At 42.6% G+C, this 18,642-nt stretch overlaps 2 protein-coding genes across 4 annotated transcripts; one reads left to right on the forward strand and one right to left on the reverse strand.

Annotated features, from left to right (window-relative positions):
• Window positions 1-292: 292 nt before the first annotated feature.
• LOC122770745 (G protein-coupled receptor 137Ba-like) lies at window positions 293-4,095 on the forward strand. The gene is made up of 7 exons (XM_044027827.1): window positions 293-757; window positions 1,192-1,241; window positions 1,345-1,567; window positions 2,377-2,526; window positions 2,622-2,750; window positions 2,820-2,941; window positions 3,083-4,095. Exons 1-7 carry the CDS (start codon window positions 341-343, stop codon window positions 3,195-3,197), a joined length of 1,206 nt encoding a protein of 401 aa, XP_043883762.1. The 5' UTR covers window positions 293-340; the 3' UTR covers window positions 3,198-4,095.
• Window positions 4,096-4,586: 491 nt separating this feature from the next.
• On the reverse strand, window positions 4,587-18,628 carry ero1b (endoplasmic reticulum oxidoreductase 1 beta). Of its 3 annotated transcripts, none has more exons than XM_044027808.1 (17): window positions 18,159-18,628; window positions 14,340-14,459; window positions 14,162-14,245; window positions 14,016-14,057; window positions 13,685-13,789; window positions 12,778-12,860; window positions 12,143-12,216; window positions 11,728-11,848; window positions 9,992-10,038; window positions 9,593-9,604; window positions 9,471-9,497; window positions 9,195-9,287; window positions 8,855-9,101; window positions 7,899-7,968; window positions 7,663-7,749; window positions 7,186-7,319; window positions 4,587-6,931 (listed from the first exon to the last, which is right to left on the reverse strand). In XM_044027808.1, the coding sequence occupies exons 1-17, from the start codon at window positions 18,327-18,329 to the stop codon at window positions 6,871-6,873; spliced, it is 1,578 nt and encodes a 525-aa protein (XP_043883743.1). In that variant the 5' UTR covers window positions 18,330-18,628; the 3' UTR covers window positions 4,587-6,870. The 3 variants fall into 3 exon arrangements, with proteins under 3 accessions (XP_043883743.1, XP_043883744.1, XP_043883745.1); XM_044027809.1 differs by lacking the exon at window positions 18,159-18,628 and adding an exon at window positions 17,165-17,294; XM_044027810.1 differs by lacking the exon at window positions 13,685-13,789 and having other exon boundaries at window positions 18,159-18,625.
• Between the last annotated feature and the right edge of the window lie 14 nt (window positions 18,629-18,642).

The following is an 18,642-nucleotide window of genomic DNA, read 5'->3' on the forward strand; positions in this document are numbered from 1 at the left end:
TGAATTATTTATACAATTCTTTAATTAATAATTTTTTTACATTTGACCATAAGAGAATCTCTCTCCCGCTCCCTACCTACCTGTCTCTCTCCCTCCCTCCCTCTCTCTCCCTCTCTGCAGCATCCTCCTCCAGCTCAGCCAATCACGTGCTGCGCAGTCTGTCACGTGACCAGCTGCCGCCGCTCACACTCCACGAGGCACCGGCAGAAAAGTGGGCGGAGCCTGTGACCATCTTCCCTGAGTGTGATGATGATGACGGATCCCACATTTATTCTTCATCATCATCTTTAGACCTCACTCACACACACACGCACTCTCTGATGACTGAGTGAGTGAGTGAATGAACGGTGAGGTGATGGAGGGAGAGCCGGCACCGCAGCAGCAGCAGCAGCTTCTCTCCTCCTCCTCGTCGCTCGCGCTCCTCCCGCCTCCTCCCACTATCTCACCGGCGGTTCCTCCGGTCGTGAAGCTCGGTCTCACCGTGGTCTACACCGTGTTTTACTCGCTGCTCTTCGCCTTCGTGTACGCGCAGCTGTGGCTCGTGCTGCGTTACCGCCACAAACGCTTCAGTTATCAAACTTCCTTCTTGTTTCTGTGTCTGCTGTGGGCCGCGCTGCGCGCGCTCCTCTTCTCCTTCTACTTCAGAGACTGCGTCACCGCCAACGCGCTCGCGCCGTTCGCCTTCTGGCTGCTCTACTGTTTCCCGGTGTGTCTGCAGTTCTTCACGCTCAGCCTCATGAACCTCTACTGCGCACAGGTGAGAGGGGGCGGGGCGGGGGCGGGCACGTGACGTGATGTGAGTCTGTTAGCATTGAGTCAATGATGTCTACTTGTTACAAAGACTGTTTCCATGGTTACATTTAAGGTGAGGGGTTTCACCGGGAGTAGCCACACCCACTACTGACTCCGCCTCCGTGCATTTAGTTAGAGAAATGAATGACTCAGCATTATTAAATCATGGCGTCTGTACGTAAAAAACCAAAGAATACAGCTAACAAAACCTTTTAATAAATAACATATTTTGTTGATCGTTTCTTGCTGTGGCCACAGGGCGGTGCCACGGCACAGCATTTGATTGATGTGTGTCGCGTGTCACTGCCCGACGTTTGGCAGAATCCAGATTTGTTTCACGTGTTCAGACCACAAGGTGCAGATCTTTGTCCCTGAACTAATCCTTCTCTTTTCTTGCAGGTTTACTTTAAGGCCAAGTCCAAGTATGCGCCTGCTCTGCTCAAGTACAGGTTAGTTCTGCGAACTCCACTGGCTTCGATTGGAACTCTAGTGTTCAGGAATTAGCAATTAGCCAAGTTTGATGTAAAGACTTATACTCCGTACGTCCCCCAGACTCCCTCTGTACCTGGTCTTCCTCGGCGTCAGTCTCCTCTTCCTGGTGGTGAATCTGGTCTGTGCCCTGCTGGTGAAGATGAGCACCACCGACGTCAAGACCATCGTCCTAGTGAGGGTCACCATTAACGACAGCCTGTTTGTCCTCTGCGCCGTCTCGCTCTCCGTCTGCCTCTACAAGGTCGCCAAGATGTCGCTGGCCAACATTTACCTGGAGTCAAAGGTAACGAGCAATGAATTATTATGGGGGGGGGGCAGTCACACCCTGGACAGGTCGCCAGTCCATCACAGGGCACGTACGGTCAATTCAGAGTGTCCGGAGTCTCCAGGTAAAACCCAGAAAATATGCCTGGTCCTTGTTCTGACCGGGTCGCAAACCCAGGTCTTTTTGCTGCAAGACAAAAGAACTGATTCAAAAGAACTGATCTAAAAGAACTGATCCAAAAGAACTGATATAAAAGAACTGATCCAAAAGTATGAATCCAAAAGAACTGATCTAAAAGAGCTGATCCAGAACAACTGATCCAAAAGAACTGATCCTAAAGAATGGATCCAAAAGAACTGATCTTAAATAACTGAGCTAAAAGAACTGATCCTAAATAACTGATCCAAATGAACAGATCCAAATGAACTGATCAAAAAGAATTGATCCAAAAGAACTGAGCTAAAAGAACTGATCCTAAAGAACAGATCCAAAAGAACAGATCCAAAAGAACAGATCCAAAAGAACTGATCCAAATGAACTGATCCAAATGAACTGATCCAAGTGAACAGATCCAAAAAAAACTGATCTAAAGGAACGGATCCAAAAGAACATGTAAAAGAAATGATCCATACGAACGGATGCAAAAGAAGTGATCTAAAGGAACGGATCCAAAAGAACTGATAGACTGTCCCACTTTTAGGCTCCAGTCTCTAGGGGAACCTGTCCTGGAGTGTCCACAGTTTGCCGGACATTTTTGAGAGTACACATCTGAAGTGGTCGATGTTTCTTCTGTCACGTATGTTAATTCGAACACTCCTGTGTTTCAGGGGACCTCGGTGTGTCAGGTGACTCTGATCGGCATTATGGTGGTGCTGCTTTACGCCTCCAGAGCCTGTTACAACCTGGTGGTGCTCGCCCTCGCCAACATCGAGACTGTCAACTCCTTCGACTACGACTGGTACAACGTCTCAGACCAGGTGAGGGTCACGTGTTCTTCACGTGTTCTTCACATGTTCTATGATTAAACTCCCTGACCTCTGACCTCTGACCCCTGACCTGTTTCTACCTACAGGCAGACCTGCGTTCGTCACTGGGAGACGCCGGTTACATCGTGTTTGGCGTGATCCTGTTTGTGTGGGAGCTGCTGCCGACCTCGCTGGTCGTCTTCTTCTTCAGGGTCCGGCGTCCTCCTCAGGACCGGGTCAGTCCTCCTGACAGGGTCACATGACCTTTTTTTACATTTTGTTTTTCTGATCTTGTTTTGTCGCAGAGTTCAGCCGGGATACCGAACCACATCCTCTCCTCCCGTGGTTACTTCTTCGACAACCCGCGCCGCTACGACAGCGATGATGACCTGGCATGGAGCATTCCTCCCCAGAATGCATCAGCGAGGTAGCAACGTTAGCAACGGTCACAATTTCACTGTTTTTTCAAATGTTCATGGCTATGAATTCTGGGTGATGGATGGTGTGAAAAAGAAAAGCGACTGCAATGTGCGTGATTTTTGTTGAACGTCTGCCTTTTTTCCGACAGTCTTTCGTCGGACTGTTACGACTGGAGCAGCCGCCACAGCAGCTTCACCGTCCACATCGGCACTGACGACCAGCACCTGACTGCCACCGCTGGAGAGCTCCACCCCTACCCGTGACTCTGCCCCTTCTGCACTTCTCGTTTGTTTATCGTCACTCACGTTTGTCGCAGCGTAGAAAAAAACGTAGTAAAGACGCAAGGATGTTTGAAGAGGTTTCCTACACGGATCTCACACACACACACACACACTGCAGCGCCAACAACTGCGGTGTAAACTTGTACCGATTGTAGTGGCGGGGCTAATGTGTGATTGACAGCTAGTACTGTAAAAGTGGGGTGTTGTTGCAGGTCATGTTTGTCAGGCTCCACCCCTCTACTTCCAAATATGGTTACTTCTAGTTTAAAAAAAACCCAAGACAGCACTGATTAAAATATTTGAGGGCGTGGCTACACTGTGACTGACAGAGCGTTCCAGTTTCACAGCTGCTGGCTAGTCTTAGCATTACAGCTAGTTTTGCTAACTAGCAAGCAAATCTAGCCAGTGTGCTAATGTTAGCATGTTAGCTAACGTGATTAATATTAGCAAGCTAATCTGGTTTAATAAACAGTGTTAGATACAGATAACAGGGTTAGATGGAGGAGATTGATTCGCTGTGGCGACCCCTGAAGGGAGCAGCCGAAAGGAAAAGAAGAAGTTAGCATTACTGCTAGTCTGCTAATTAGCAAGCTAACTTGGTTTGATAAACACTGTTAGCATTGAAATGTTTATCTATCGTAAACTCACTGTAGCAACAGCAGCTGTTAGCCGTTGATTCTCAGGGCAACGATTGAACGTGTGGTGGTTTCCATGGTAACGCCGTGTAGGAACTCTGCTTCATAGACGTCCATATTTGTGTTAAAAAAAATTATTTATCGCAATGAACGTCACTCACTCATTCATGTGAAATAATGAACTAAAGTGTTTGTTGAGTGTTTGTTTTATTTAAAAAGGATAGAATTAAATGTGTAAAAATAACTAAAGAATCAAAAATAAAAGTAAAAGTAAATATTTTTAAAAATAAAAAACTACCTGACGCTGAGGAAAGCAAAGGATTGGTAGAAAGGCTGAAGGGGGCGGGACTTGTAGTATGTGGTTACAGTGGACAGAGAAAATGATGTAAACTATATTTGTAACAGGTTTTTGTAAATGATTTGTACAGTTTGTTTTTCTGTGTGTTTGGTGATTCCCAAAAACAACAATAAAAGGACAACGTTCTGTCATCATGACAACCATGTTTTCATTCTATAAACCACCCACTATAGTAGTATATCTATCTATATATATAGATATGCACTGTATATACTGTGCATACATATATTGAAAATAGTATGTAGGATGAATGCCTACATATATATAAAGATATACGTGTACATATACGAATGATTCAATATATATGTATATATATATAAATATATATATATATATACACACATATAAGGATGAATGAGTGAATATAAAAACAATCAGTTGTGTCCAGAAATATTTATTCATCTTTTCAAATAAATATAATCAACAGGTTCAACATTAACATGGTGAAACGTATACATATATATATATATATGTATATATTTGTATGTATATACGCGGGGGATCTGAAGGGGGGAAAAACTGGACAGATTTGAATGAAAATGTGGTTTGTAAAGTGTTTTAGTTTTTAAGGCTGACGTGTGGACATGTGCGCACACATGATTCCGTGTTTTTATAAACTAACTACAGAAATGCGACGTATCTCTTATTTCATCATCGCGACTCTTTCTCCGAACTGTTCAGAACATGTGGTAAAACGATCAATGAAGTTTTTTGCTAGCATCACGAACAAAAAAATTTTTTTCAAATAAAATTTCTTTGGTCCATTTTTGTTTTTCGTCCACACCAAAAAAACCCCAAAAACATTAAAAATAAAATGAGAAAAAAGCTGAACGGACTGACGCTGCCTTTACAAACGTGACCGAAGTTTACTTAAATCTTAGCCGAAAAAGGTGTCTCGGCTAATCACAACACGTTTCTGTGCTTTACCTGCAGGGGGCGCCACTAACCTGTCGACAACTCGCTTTTTTGTCATTGCTCAGACTTTGTAAATATAACCTACAGGTTCATCGAGATCGTCACATTGCAGATAAAATGAAGGAACTTCGTATTTTTCGTTGCGTCAATTGGTGTTTACGTAAACTTTTTACGTTTTTTTTTTAATCATAAAGACAACGCTGAAATAAAACAGGCAGCACGCGGTAACATCATGAAAAACACTGGAAAAAGCGATTTTAAAATGATTATTTGAGATTACAAACACAGGGGGTGCTGCAATTAAAACCTCCTAATCGCAAAATGTGCGACCGTTCTCTACGACTTCCGTGACATGATGGACGAGGTTTGAAAAAATATTAAAAATGTTATTTGTACCATTTTCATTAGATCGTGGAGCTGTAGGGGGCGGAGCCTGGCACGAGAACATGCCACCTCGGGGCAATTACTGGAAAACGTCACTACGGAGACAGAAGCTGCTTTCACACGTTCACCGAAGTCCCAACATGAGGGCGAAGCAACACACGTGACCACGCAGGAAAATATTTAAATACAAACTTTCTCCCGCCATCGTGAACACGTCTGACGGAGAAAATCTGCTGTTGCGTTGTTTTGTTCACGTGAAAGCCCCCGTTTCCACCTCGCAGCTCAGCTCAGATTGTATTTGATTAATTTGGTAACAAAAACAAAACAACTTAAATGGAAAACAGTGTCACAGCCAAATCTAAATTATTTGCATTTTGAGTGTTCCGATGTGAACTGTACGTTTTTTTTTTTTCCTTATACTGTGGTATCAAACACGGTGGTCTGACACTTAAAGGGGCGGAGCCAAACACTGGAGTCTGTCAAACTGGCCGACAAAGTGAACATAATTAAGGACAAAAAAAACGCAACCTTTTTTAAAAGAACTATTTAACAGAGTTAGTGTCTTAGCGTCAAACACGAGCAGAATCTTTAATCTGTGATCGATAATAACTTACAAGTAAAACTATTGTTACATTTTTTAACGATAGAATCAAGTCATAGTCCATGAGATTATAGCTGCAACTGCTAACACACACACACAGGCTCCTCCCCCTCACTACTTTAAATATTTGAGTTTTATAGTCAAACAAAAAAAACATCTGTTTGTCATAAAGAGAACGCGTTGTTCTCCAACACCGCTAACAATCATGCTGAATAAAACAAGGTACAAAGCAGATGCAAATTTTGTATCAGTCGACGCCTACTGCGACCAATTCGCTCCAATCGGACGTCAGCTAAACTTCAGCACCACACACACACACACACACACACACAGACCTAGCTAGCTAACATAAACAGGCAGATCGGGCCAAACAGGAAATGGTGGAAAAAAAACAAACAAAAAACAGGCAGCGGTGGCGTCACGACATTCGGACAGTGAATGTTGAGTCAAAAACGTCTGAATCAGGGTCAAGAGGTCAAAGTCCGACAGGATGTGATGTCAGCAGAGAACGACTCGGTCACTTCGATGACTCGTCCAGACGTCTGCAAAAAGACGGACTGCTCCTTTAATCACTCCTCAAAGAGGGAAAAAAACTAACAGGATCAGAATCAGGAAGTGGACGTTAGGGAGGAAAAATGAAAATTATGGGAACGCCACTACTGATCCCGCCATCCAGAATAATATTTTTTATTTTCTCCCGGCTCAGGTGCAGTTTTCCGCACGCTGGCGCCACCTACTGGCCAGGTGAAGCAGCAGCTCCTGTTACCTCTCCTCCTGCAGCAGCTGGCGGAAGTTGTGGAGCTGGTGGATACTGGTGGACAACCTGAGGACAGAGATGGATGAGATTCAGGATTCTGATTACACGACATTTTAGATTTGTTTGTTTGGTTTGTTTGGGAAAAAGAAGCGAGTTCATCCTGAGGCAAAGAAAAATCCAGCATCACAAATCTGGTAAACGTGGCACACGTGAAACACCCATTACGTCTGCGAGGAACAATAAAGTTTCACTCAAGAATTCAACGTCTGCGTTTGTTATTCAAACTTCTCGGCGACAGACGCAGAAGTGAACGCACAAACCTTCCGAAGGCGTTCATCAGCGCCACGATCTCCTGCCGCGTGAGCTGGAAGCCTTTCGACGGACTGTGTTCCGCAAGATTCTTAATCTCTTTCTCAGAGAAGAGGATCTTCAGAGCCGTGCCCAGACCCTGAATCTGCGAAAAAATACAAACATGTTTACTCAAAAAAACAAATATAATACGATTAAAAAGGTACTATTATAAGGGTTAATGTGATGTAATGACTTTGTCTTTTTAAAATAAATAATAAGAAGTATTTAATAGAAAGTTTAAAGCGTGTACATTTTTGGTCTTAAAGTGCTGCGTGTTACAATAAAACAGTCTTTGCTGGTGAAAGAGCAACAAGATTAAAAAACAGTAATAAATAACTGTGGTGACGCCGTCAAAACTTGCTCCAAATTTTCTGAATTGTGTTGAGTTTATTATGTCAGCACCTAGTGGCCGTTTGAGGAAGTGCAGCCGTGGTTTGGAGACCCACCTGCAGTTTCCCCCACAGACGACATTTGCTGCAGCCCACACAGTCCATGATCCTGGAGATGTTTTTAAAATGGAGGCGAAATTCCTCCTGACGACAAACCAGAGGAGAAACCACGACGTTAGCACGGGAAGAATCCACACAGAACAGTTTTCAAATAAATAAATAAATAAATAAATGAATGAATAAAACAAAACAGGAAGTGTTTCTCTTATTGACGTGTTGGATGCTGTTCTCACCTTCAGTGTTTTGGCTTCTATTTTGTGTCCAGCGAACATGGACTTCTCATCAAAGTGCATGGGAAAAGCTCTGGAGGAGAAAAATTAACTCAACTAGTCAAATTAACTTGACTAACTTTTCACAAGAGACATCACTTAACTAAAGACTTGGTGAATAAAATCTACGACAGCTTAAAGAGGAACTAAACCCCTGTTCTCAATGCCTGATTTTATTTCCTGCTGAATTCTGCTGAATTTATGCAGCTCTGCTGCAATATCCACCAGAAATACGAGTGCTGCATATCCACTCCGAGCCCCCCCACTGCTGTGTCTCTGGGGGTGTGGCTAGAGGAGGACGGTTAGTGGTGACAACATGGGAAAGTGACGACAACATGGGAAGAGCCAGTTAATACGAAAATTCATATGTAATGGGAGGTGTTTATCCAGAGAAGGCAGTACATACGCCAATTCAAATACTTACCAAGAGTTGCTGGATCAGTGAATAATATTACTAGATCACCTTATACACTAGTTTTAACCTGAAAAGAGTAGTTCAAGGGTTTAGTTACTCTCAAGGTCCACACCAAACCTCATAAGAGAAAATCAGTGATTTTATCTCAAGGGGACACAGGAGCTGTTGGTCCTCTGCTGCCTCGTGTGGTAACTAAATATTTTAAATGCTGAATTAAAAAAATAAGACATTTAAACTTAGTGATGGAGGCAGCAGTGGATCAACAACTCCTGTTTGCTGTGATGTTAAAATCACTGATTTTCTCTATGGGGTTTGGTGTGGGAGCGTGAGGTCAGTCTTTTATTAAGCGACTAAAAATTGCAATGTTCTCACGGAGTGAGCCTCTGTGTATGAGGCTGGTTTTTCGCAGCAGGGGGCGCTCACAGCTCAAAAATCTGTAAAAACCTGAACTCAGCAGCATTGTAGCCCAGGGGACTGGTGAGGGAGTGCTCTGTGTGTTTCTTACTTGATCTCGTTGAAGACCTGCAGCAACAGCTCCTTGGTGTCTCCGTCCTCTTGAGCGTTTCCAGTGTACAGGTTGACGATGGCGCGTTCAAAGTACGGCGCCACCTTGTAAAGCGCCCGCAGCTCAATCAGGTACAGGAAGTAGAGGTTCTTCAGTCGCCGTGTGCCCTCGCCCTTCGTCTCGGCGTTATCGAAACGCTGCCGGAACTCACGGACATTTGATCCCCACACTGAACGACCCCAGCCCTCTGAGGAGGACACACACACACGTTTACCATCTATAACCATATCATCATTTAGTCTTTGATTCCATGTGAATGACAGATTAGGATTAGTCATACCGTCCAGCAGGTACTGAGCACACAGGTGGATGTTGATGCTGCTGTGAAGGCCGGAGATTAATCTGTAAAACACTCTCTTCTCCAAACACAAACCTGGAGACAAAACAAGATTTAATTCCGCGATTAAACCCAGGAACATGGGTTTTTAATGTCAGGATTAAACCCAGGAACATGGATTTTTAACATTAGGAATAAGGAAGCTTTCATTACATTTAATAAAAGTCAGGTTTTAACAGAAAAGTTTGACACGTGTCAGACAAATAAAGTGAAACTCACCTTCAAGCCACTTATAGAAACCTTCTCCTGCAACAGCAGATTAAATCATTAATATTACATAAACACACACACACACACACATAATATTATATTATATTAAAGTCAATTGGTGTTTGACTCACCATCGTCGTCTCCTGAAGACACAGAGACAAGAAAACACAAGAAAATCAGATCAAGTGAAACTTTTTCATTATGAAATGATGGACAGATGAATGGATTACGAGAATGATGGACAGATGAATGGATTACGAGAATGATGGACAGATGAATGGATTACGAGAATGATGGACAGATGAATGGATTATGAGAATGATAGACAGATGAATGGATTATGAGAATGATGGACAGATTAATGGATTACGATAATGATAGACAGATGAATGGATTATGAGAATGATAGACAGATTAATGGATTACGAGAAAGATAGACAGATGAATGGATTATGAATGATGGACAGATGAATGGATTATGAAATGATGGACAGGTGAATGGATTATGAGTATCTTGTTTATTGACTGACCTCTGCTTGGAGCCAGAGGGTTCAGAGGTCGGTACACTGATCTGGGTCTGTCCACACAAAAACACAAACATGTTAACACAACACCATTCACACTGATGATTACATGCATTCATTAACTACATTAATAATCAGTTCATCTGTGATGGAAAAGTGAAGGCTCTGTCTCCTCAACACTGATCTGGTCAGGACCAGTCATCCTCATGGAGACCAAAACCTGGTCCTAATGAGAAATAACCTTGTTTCTGAGGAGCTGGTTAAGTTTAGGATGAAGGAAACATTAAAGGGCACATATTATGCAAAATCAACTTTTTAACCATTTTAATACTTATATTTGGGACTCTGGAGGCCCTACCAGTCGCCAAAGTGTGGAAAAACAATACTCAGTCATGTCTTTGTGGTCCCGCTTAGTGTAAGTATAGGCGATAAAACACTAGATGTTGAATTCCCTGCGCTTATGACGGCAGCATGCGCATTTCACCGCAAATGTTACCGCCCCACCAGTAAGTTTACTTCGAGAGCTCCACCTTAGCTCCACCTTGTCCCTGCGAGAGTGCAGGCGAGAGAGGAAGAGCGGTATTATGTCAACACGGAGGGACAAGTGTGCTGTTGGTGGCTGCACAGTGGAGCACAGTGTTTTACACAAACTTCCAGCCTCAGAGGATTTTATATATGAAGCTAATGTGCCGGATAAAGTCAGTCAACGTGTGTTCGTCTGTTCACACCACTTCACATCAGACTGCGGCCAGCGGTCGCTGTATTTAGTCAGGGGACGTATTTCACCGACGTACAAACACACACATTGTTAAGAAAAGGTCACATAGAGCTCATAACTGACCATTCTGACACGTCCTAATTAAAAATATTTGTTCAGTACGTCCTCCATGACCGGAGCACAGACTCAGTCTGATACAGTCACATAAAGCAGCTGTTTATGCAGCTCGCCGCTGGCAATTAGCGGTGGCGATCAACGGTGCTGCACTCTCTGTGAAAATCAGTTAAAAAGACATAGGGACAGCACCGCTGATCGCCAGTGGCGAGCTGCCTAAACTGGCGCTGTGTGTGACTGATCACCAGCTCCGGAGCATACAGTCAACAGTCTGATACAGTCGCATACAGCGGCAGTTTATTCAGCTCGCCGCGCGCCGCTGGCGATCAGCGGTGCTGTCCCCAAGTGTTTTTAACTGATTTACAGTTGGACAGTGTTCGGCTCGATCCTTATGTAGGACGTCTCTTCCTGTGACGACACTCTCGCTGTTTTCTGCGCACGCTGCCATGTTGATATTGTCAGAGAACTAGTGGAGGGAGGGGGAGAGAAATGGAGCTGAGCGAGTGAGTGCTGTAAAGAGGACAAATCAGAAACCCCCTGGAAGAAGTGGGTGTGTGTTTGCCTGTGTCTCATTTGCATATAAAGGGACCATGCACGAAAACCAAGCGTTCTGAAAGGGGCGGGTTTAGCAGGGTTATTGAACTGCTATGATGCTTCATCCTTATGGTTTTAGGACACAAGGGAACTATTTTAATGGGGGAAAATAGGGTATAATATGTCCCCTATAAAGTGTTCACATTATTAATGTCTCTGTGGCAAGTCTCTTCTTTTAACTGTCTCTCCATCTCTCTTTTCTTCAGTTAAGGATAAGGTTAAGGTTAAGGTAAGGGGTTAGAGAATGCATTATGTCTATGAGTGTCTACACAAAGAATGTGAAACCAGCGTGTGTGAGTGAGTCAGTGTGTCTCACTTGAAGCAGTTCTCCTCATAGATGCTGTTCCAGACTCTCCAGGCTGAAGGACCTTTGTATCCAGTGAATCGTTCTGGGTTCAGCAGCAGATCCACATACTCAGCATCTGGAGAGGTCTCATCTGTGTCACACACACAAGCACACAGAGACAAACACACACAGTCTCAGAGCCTGCAGTCATGACAGAGGACTTGTTTGTCTTTCCGTTTTCTTGGATTATCAAATGCACCTGAAACTGTTCTAACACACGACACTTTCTTGTCTTATCATGAATATCAACATAATTAATAAATATACAAATGAATCACCATAGGCTGTTTATATAAACACAGACTTCTATGGCATTGGAGGCAGGGTTAGCCTCAGAAGAGGAGGAATTTAAGTTAGCGTTCAATGAGAAAGAAACCATCCTCACCATCGAGTTCACAGAAGTGATCCTGGGCGTCGTCGTGTCTCGCCCAGTCAGCAAACGCCTCTTTACTCTGATTACTGAAAACACACACAACCATGACTCAGCAGAATAATAAACAACAAGAAACAAGAAACAGAAATAAAACAGGGTCTAAAAATCACACCACACTCATGACTACATCAACGAGAACCATTAAAAACAATCTATGTATGTAATGTGACTGTTTCTCCCGCAGGGGGCGTATTGAGAAAGAGAAATCGGATCAATAACTTATGTATAAAGCATCCTAGAACAACTCATTATTTGGCAGTCAGTCTCTTGGTGGATGTGTAGAAGAGCTCATTATTTGGCGGCCGTTTAGCATTTTAGTCTCCAATGATTTTCCCTTGCGGTCGTTTGAGAGTTTCATGATAGTGTTTCCTCATTTCCTCCTGTTCCTCAATTCTTTTCTTTTCACTTCTTCACTTCCTCACCACTGTTTTACGAGCAGCCATTTGACTGCCAAATAATGAGCTGTTCTATCCACCATATTCTCAGGGTGAGTGTGTCGTAGCAGCAGCACAAACAGGTGTTTAACCATCAGCTGCTGAGTGTGTGTGTGTGTGTGTGTGTGTGTGTGCGTGCATGTGTGTGGTCACCTCAGTGTGCTATTGATGGCGCCGAGCTCCTGCGCCTGCTCACAATCTGACATGTCGGCTATGATGTTTGCTGCCTGAGAATACTGAGACAGACAGAGTGTTAGCATGTCAGGCTAACAACAATGCTAACCTTACAAACATGACCCCACACTTTTCAAAGTAAAAGCCTCAGAATGTGTTCAATCACACTATAACACAACCCTATATTTTTCAAAATAAAGGTTTCAGATTCAGCTCATGCACGATAAAAACTCATCAATTTTCAAAATAAAAGTTTCAATTCATGTTCATCCACACACCACACTGAAACATAACCCCATGGTTTTCAAAATAAAGGTTTCCATGGTTGTTCATCATCCAGGTTTTGAACTAAAACGGAGGAAATCAGGTAGAACCAGTTTAGGTCACGGTTGAGCTGTTGAGATCCACATGGGTTTGTTAAGATTTTACATTCTGAGACTTTACACACACACACGCACGCACGCGCACACACACACACACACACACACACACACACACTTTTCAAAGTAATAGACTCGACCTTGACTGAGACGAGTTCAAATGTCCAAACAGGTTTGATTCATGACAAGACAAACATCAAGCTGTGGCAAACACTCGCTCACTGCCTGGAAACTGTTCAGAGATAAGCTGTATGTGTGTGTGTGTGTGTGTGTGTGTATATGTATGTGTGTGCACGTGCACTTCACTGAGTCAGCTGATGACACTGAAAACACTGGAACATAAGCAGCTGCTTCAAACTCGACGTGAAGAAATGAACAGAAACAAACATCACTTTGGCTCGGCATTGATGCTGCGTTCACCGTCAGCAGATTTCTATCCTTCCTACCAATTCAATGTGACGTTAGTTGAACATTAACGTAATTTAACCCAGTTACTGTGCGTTTACCTTTACTCTGGCGTACAGAGCCGGGTGCTTATCCCGCACATGGTCAAACATATGACTCGTATTTCCTCCTATGATTTTCGTTCCGGGCTTCCGGCATAATGTTTTCTGACGGTATTGAGGAAACATTGCGATTAATATACCGTAACATTTAATACCACAATTAATAGTGAAATCAAGTCATCGTGACATCCCCAGCACATGATCATTTCCACTTCTATCGTGTGTGAACGTTCTTCTCATTTAAAATAACACAAAAAAGGCCTGCTCAGGTCGGAGATACAGTCGTTATTAAACTACTTTGTTGAAAACAATCTGACGGTTGACCTCTCACCTTGTTGTAGTTCCCAGACTTGATGCCAACAGGAATCTTACTCTGGAGAAACAAACATACATACATGAGATATTTATATAAACAGGGGAGAAGTTTATCAACTTTGACTCTGCTAACACAGGAAAAAGACATGGTTGACCTCTGACCTCAGGACAGGGCTCCACATGACAGTCTTTGATGGAGCAGTGTCCGTCATCAGGCCAGAAAGGACAAGGTCTCTTCAAGTTCACCTGCAGAAGAATAAGAATAAGAACGAAAATCAGACGTTCAAACACAGCACTAAAAACAGTGTGTGTGTGTGTGTGTGTGTGTGTGTGCTCTGACCCTGTAATATCTGAAGTAGTCTCTCTCCGTCAGTTTCCTGACTCGAGGGTAAAGCTTGAAGTTGTTGAAGACATCGATGCTCTCGACGTCACAGAAGCAGTCGTCCAGAACACCAGTGAGCTGAAAGACAGCAGAGACACCAGTGAGCTTGAAAGACAGCAGAGACACCAGTGAGCAGAGAGAGACACCAGTGAGCTGAAAGACAGCAGAGACACCAGCTGAGAAGACAGACAGCAGAGACACCAGTGAGCTGAAAGACAGCAGAGACACCAGTGAGCTGAAAGACAGCAGAGACACCACGTCTTTAATCGCACAAATTGCAATACTCAGTATATTGCAATACCGTGATAATATGGTATTGTGACTTAAATATTGTGATAATATTGTATCGTGACTTAAATATTGTGATAATATGGTATCGGGACTTGAATATCATGAAATATTGTATCTTGACTTCAACATTGTGATAATATTGTATCGTGACTTAAACATCGTGATAATATGGTATCGAGACTAGAATATCGTGATAATATGGTATCGTGACTTAAATACTGTGATCGTTATTTTTATTTAAAACACAAAAACGTGCAATATTGCAGACTGAACAGTCAGTATGTTTATATTATGTCAAATACAGGTGTTATAGAAAACCCCAGAGAGACATCAGGAGACCAACACACAGCACCACCCGTCTCTCCTCTCACACATTACACATCCACCTGTCACCTGAAACACTCTGCTGTATCTGTGTGAAAAACAGAAGCTGCACCAATGTAAATCTGATTATGTTACTATGGTCTGTCAACACCAAAGACCTGAGACTGAGGTTCAGAGTAAACACCGGAGAGCACCTGCTCTGAACACACACACACACGATAACAAATTTTGCTGGACGATATATTGTCCCCGAAATTATTGATCTGGATTTATAATACTGTCGTTCTGAGACCATTTTAAATATGATGATACAACTTTGGTGTGGGAGAGTGAGTGGTTTACAAACTTCAGTTTCATGTTGGAAAAGTCTGTGTAACAGTGAGATAAAGACATGATCATGTGACATAGATATCGTAGACTTAAACTGACAGAGATTTTACTACACGGGTCTTTCATTAAGTGGCTAAAATCTGTTTTTCTTCTCCTACACCAATCCTCATAGAGAATATCAGTGGTAGGAGCTGCTGGTCCTCTGCTGCCTCGTGTGGTCACATCGTGTCACTGAGGTCAGGATTTCAAACACAGAAGTGACAAAATAAGACATTTGAACTCAGGGATGGAGGAAGCAGTGTGTGCTGTAATGTTAAAATCACTTATTTTCTCTATGGACTTTGGTGTGGGAGAGTGAGTGGTTTACAAACTTTTATCATAAACCACTTTCAAGAAAAATACATATGTGAACTATCCCTAAAAGAAGAACATCAGTGTCTGTGATGAAGTTTGTTGCATTAAGAATTTTTGATGCCATTAAAAAACAATAATAATATAAAGTTTGTTCTGTGACATTTATAAAGCATCTGTTCCACCTTTGTCTCCTAAACAGATAATCAAACTGACATCTGAGCTCTGACACTGTAAAAGGACCTGATTAGAGTTTTTACATGTGTGTAAAACAGCCTGAACATTGGAATAATCAAATATAAAACGCCTTCACTGCAGCAGATTATTGTTCATTATATAAGCTAAATGAAAATTAAATAAGGTTTTATTCATTAAACAATAATTAGTGCCAAAATATATTATTTAAAAACAAATGAACACAGCTCCTTATTTAAATCTTTAGTAAACGGTAACTTAGTCTTTTAAGAAATAAAAGGTCATTTTAGCTTCTTAAATGTGAACAGGATCAGTTTTTTGTTCAAAAACCAATAAAAACTAAATATCGTTGGTTTCTGGATGAAACTAAACATTTAAGACGTAAATTATTATAAATTAAAAGGGAAAATAATCAACACATTGCAACGTTTTTGTCCACAAACACAATATGATTTCTTTGTTTGATGGAGCAAAGAACCCAGAAAATACTTACATTTAAGAAGGCGAACAAAATCACATAAACTGGTTTAATTATTTATAAAAGAGTCATAATAGGTAGCCCTAAAATGTTGTTCATTTCAATCGTTTTAATTTTATGAAATTGTAAATCGTAAATGTCCCTTAAAACGAGGAAAAGTTGTGTTCTTATCACAATCATGTAAGAAATGTTTACTTCAAATCCATCTCCTTATATAATACCAATACCTTACAATTGCACAATCTGTGATAGTGAATTTTACTTTAAGATTATAATTTCTTTTGAAAATTAGTTTTTTTCTAGTGCAAAACTTGCTTGTCACGATTCATCTGTCTTATTTTTCATTTTTGTCATGTCCATCACAGCTCAGCTTCAGGCCAAATGTAACATATGGAAGCAACACGAGGTCATTTCAGCTGTTTTTGAGTTAAAACCACTTGTGTGGTCCATAAATTGTTGAGCAGTGTTTGTCAAACCTGGAAGTAATGATGTTCTTAAATGTCTTGTTTTTGTCCACAAACCAAAATGATACAATTTGAATGATTTCTTTGTTTTTATGAAGCAAAGAAACCAGAAAATATTCACATTTAAGAAGCTGAAAAATCACACAAACTTGAACAATTTGAATTGTTCAAAAAAGAACCTACCTGATAATCACATACTAATAATGGAATATTCATTATTTGAAGCGTTTACATGTAAATTTGAAAAGTCAGAACGTTATGTTGGGGGGACCCAAAAATCGTCACCCATAAACCATATGGGGGGTACCAACCCAGACTTTGGGAACCACAGAACACAAACATGAGCTGACCTGTAAGTGCAGCAGCTCGCCGAGCGTCATGAGAGACATCGGGACGAGGGGCAGCAGGAGTCCCAGTCCTGCCAGCCACGTCAAAATCAGCCTCATCTCTGCTGCTTCTCTGCCACTGTGTGTGTGTTCATCACTGAACCACATGTGACCCCGCCCCCCAACTGTCATAACACTAGCCCCGCCCGGTACTTTCCGCTGTGTAGTTCTCTGCTGTGATTGTGCTGCTGAGAGCAGCGGCGCACAGGACTACAAGTCCCGCCCAGAACCCGGAAGTGGCAATGCTCCCGGCGCAGCCAATCAGAGGACACCACGCTTTTCTAGTCAGCGTTCAGCCCAAACCTTAAACCATCACAAACGTGTCCTAGAAACAAAAAAACACGCTTTTTTTCTTAGTTTTTTTATTTATTATTTGGATCAGATTTCACCGTGAAGCCTCAAACTGGCGAACGTGTTGACATGTCTGAACTGAAGACTGTGAACTTGTGAACGTTAAACCCATTCATCCGACTCCACTGCACTCTTCACGTACTTTCCAAACAGTGGATTGCATGTAGTGCATAATATAAAGATTCACTCAATATTCACCGCTGACGATGATTTTGCCGCTGTAACAAGTGACTTTCGGGTCGCTAACACCAGACAACATGCTTTTACTTCTGTCTAGATACGTTCATATGGTTTATAATTGAACTATTTAACATACTTTATTTTCATGTTACATATTACACAACCTGACTTATATAGTCGAAATTAGATCGGTTTGTTAATTGCGGAGTTGAAATCAAATTTGAGCTAGCATCACTCACTCACACACACACACACACACACATAAACAAGGGCTGTGACGTCACATGAACGTGACAGTAGAAAATGCTAGAAAACTTCCTGGATTGAAAAAAATGTCTGCATTAACACGATACAACCCGGGGTTTAAAACAAGATTAACGGCGTGTTTGGTTAAGACGGAGCCCCGGGAGGGGGCGGTTACACTCACGTGGCAGAGGCAGCTCTGCTCCGGCCTCACCGACTCTGAGCCGCCGCTCAGATGATCGCTCTGCGGGGCTGGGGGTTCTATGTTGTTGCGTTGAAACCAGCCCCAAACAAAGTTCCCGAAGAACCAGGCCAAGAGCAAAACAGCGAACGCCCGCAAAGCTGCTCTCCACATCACTTCCTGTACTGGCGGGCGCCGGTGGAAAAATAAAAACAGAGAAAAAACAGCGAGACTTCAGCAGCTCGTCCTCCAGCTGCTGACGCTGCTGCTGCCGGGGAAGCTAACCACAGGCGCTTCTTCGGGCTAGCTGACGGTAGCATCCGCAGGCTAACTGTGTGTGGAGTGAGCAGCCCTGTGTATGAGCGCCCTCGAGCGGATACTTGGAGCTCTAACTCCCACCTCACAGAACCGAGGTCACCGCATTACGATGCTAACGTGTCCCGGAGAAAAGTTTCCGTCCCGGCTTCAATTTCACCCAAGTAGTCAC

The sequence above is a fragment of the Solea senegalensis genome, linkage group LG6, assembly GCF_019176455.1.
Source record: "Solea senegalensis isolate Sse05_10M linkage group LG6, IFAPA_SoseM_1, whole genome shotgun sequence".
NCBI lineage: Eukaryota > Metazoa > Chordata > Actinopteri > Pleuronectiformes > Soleidae > Solea > Solea senegalensis.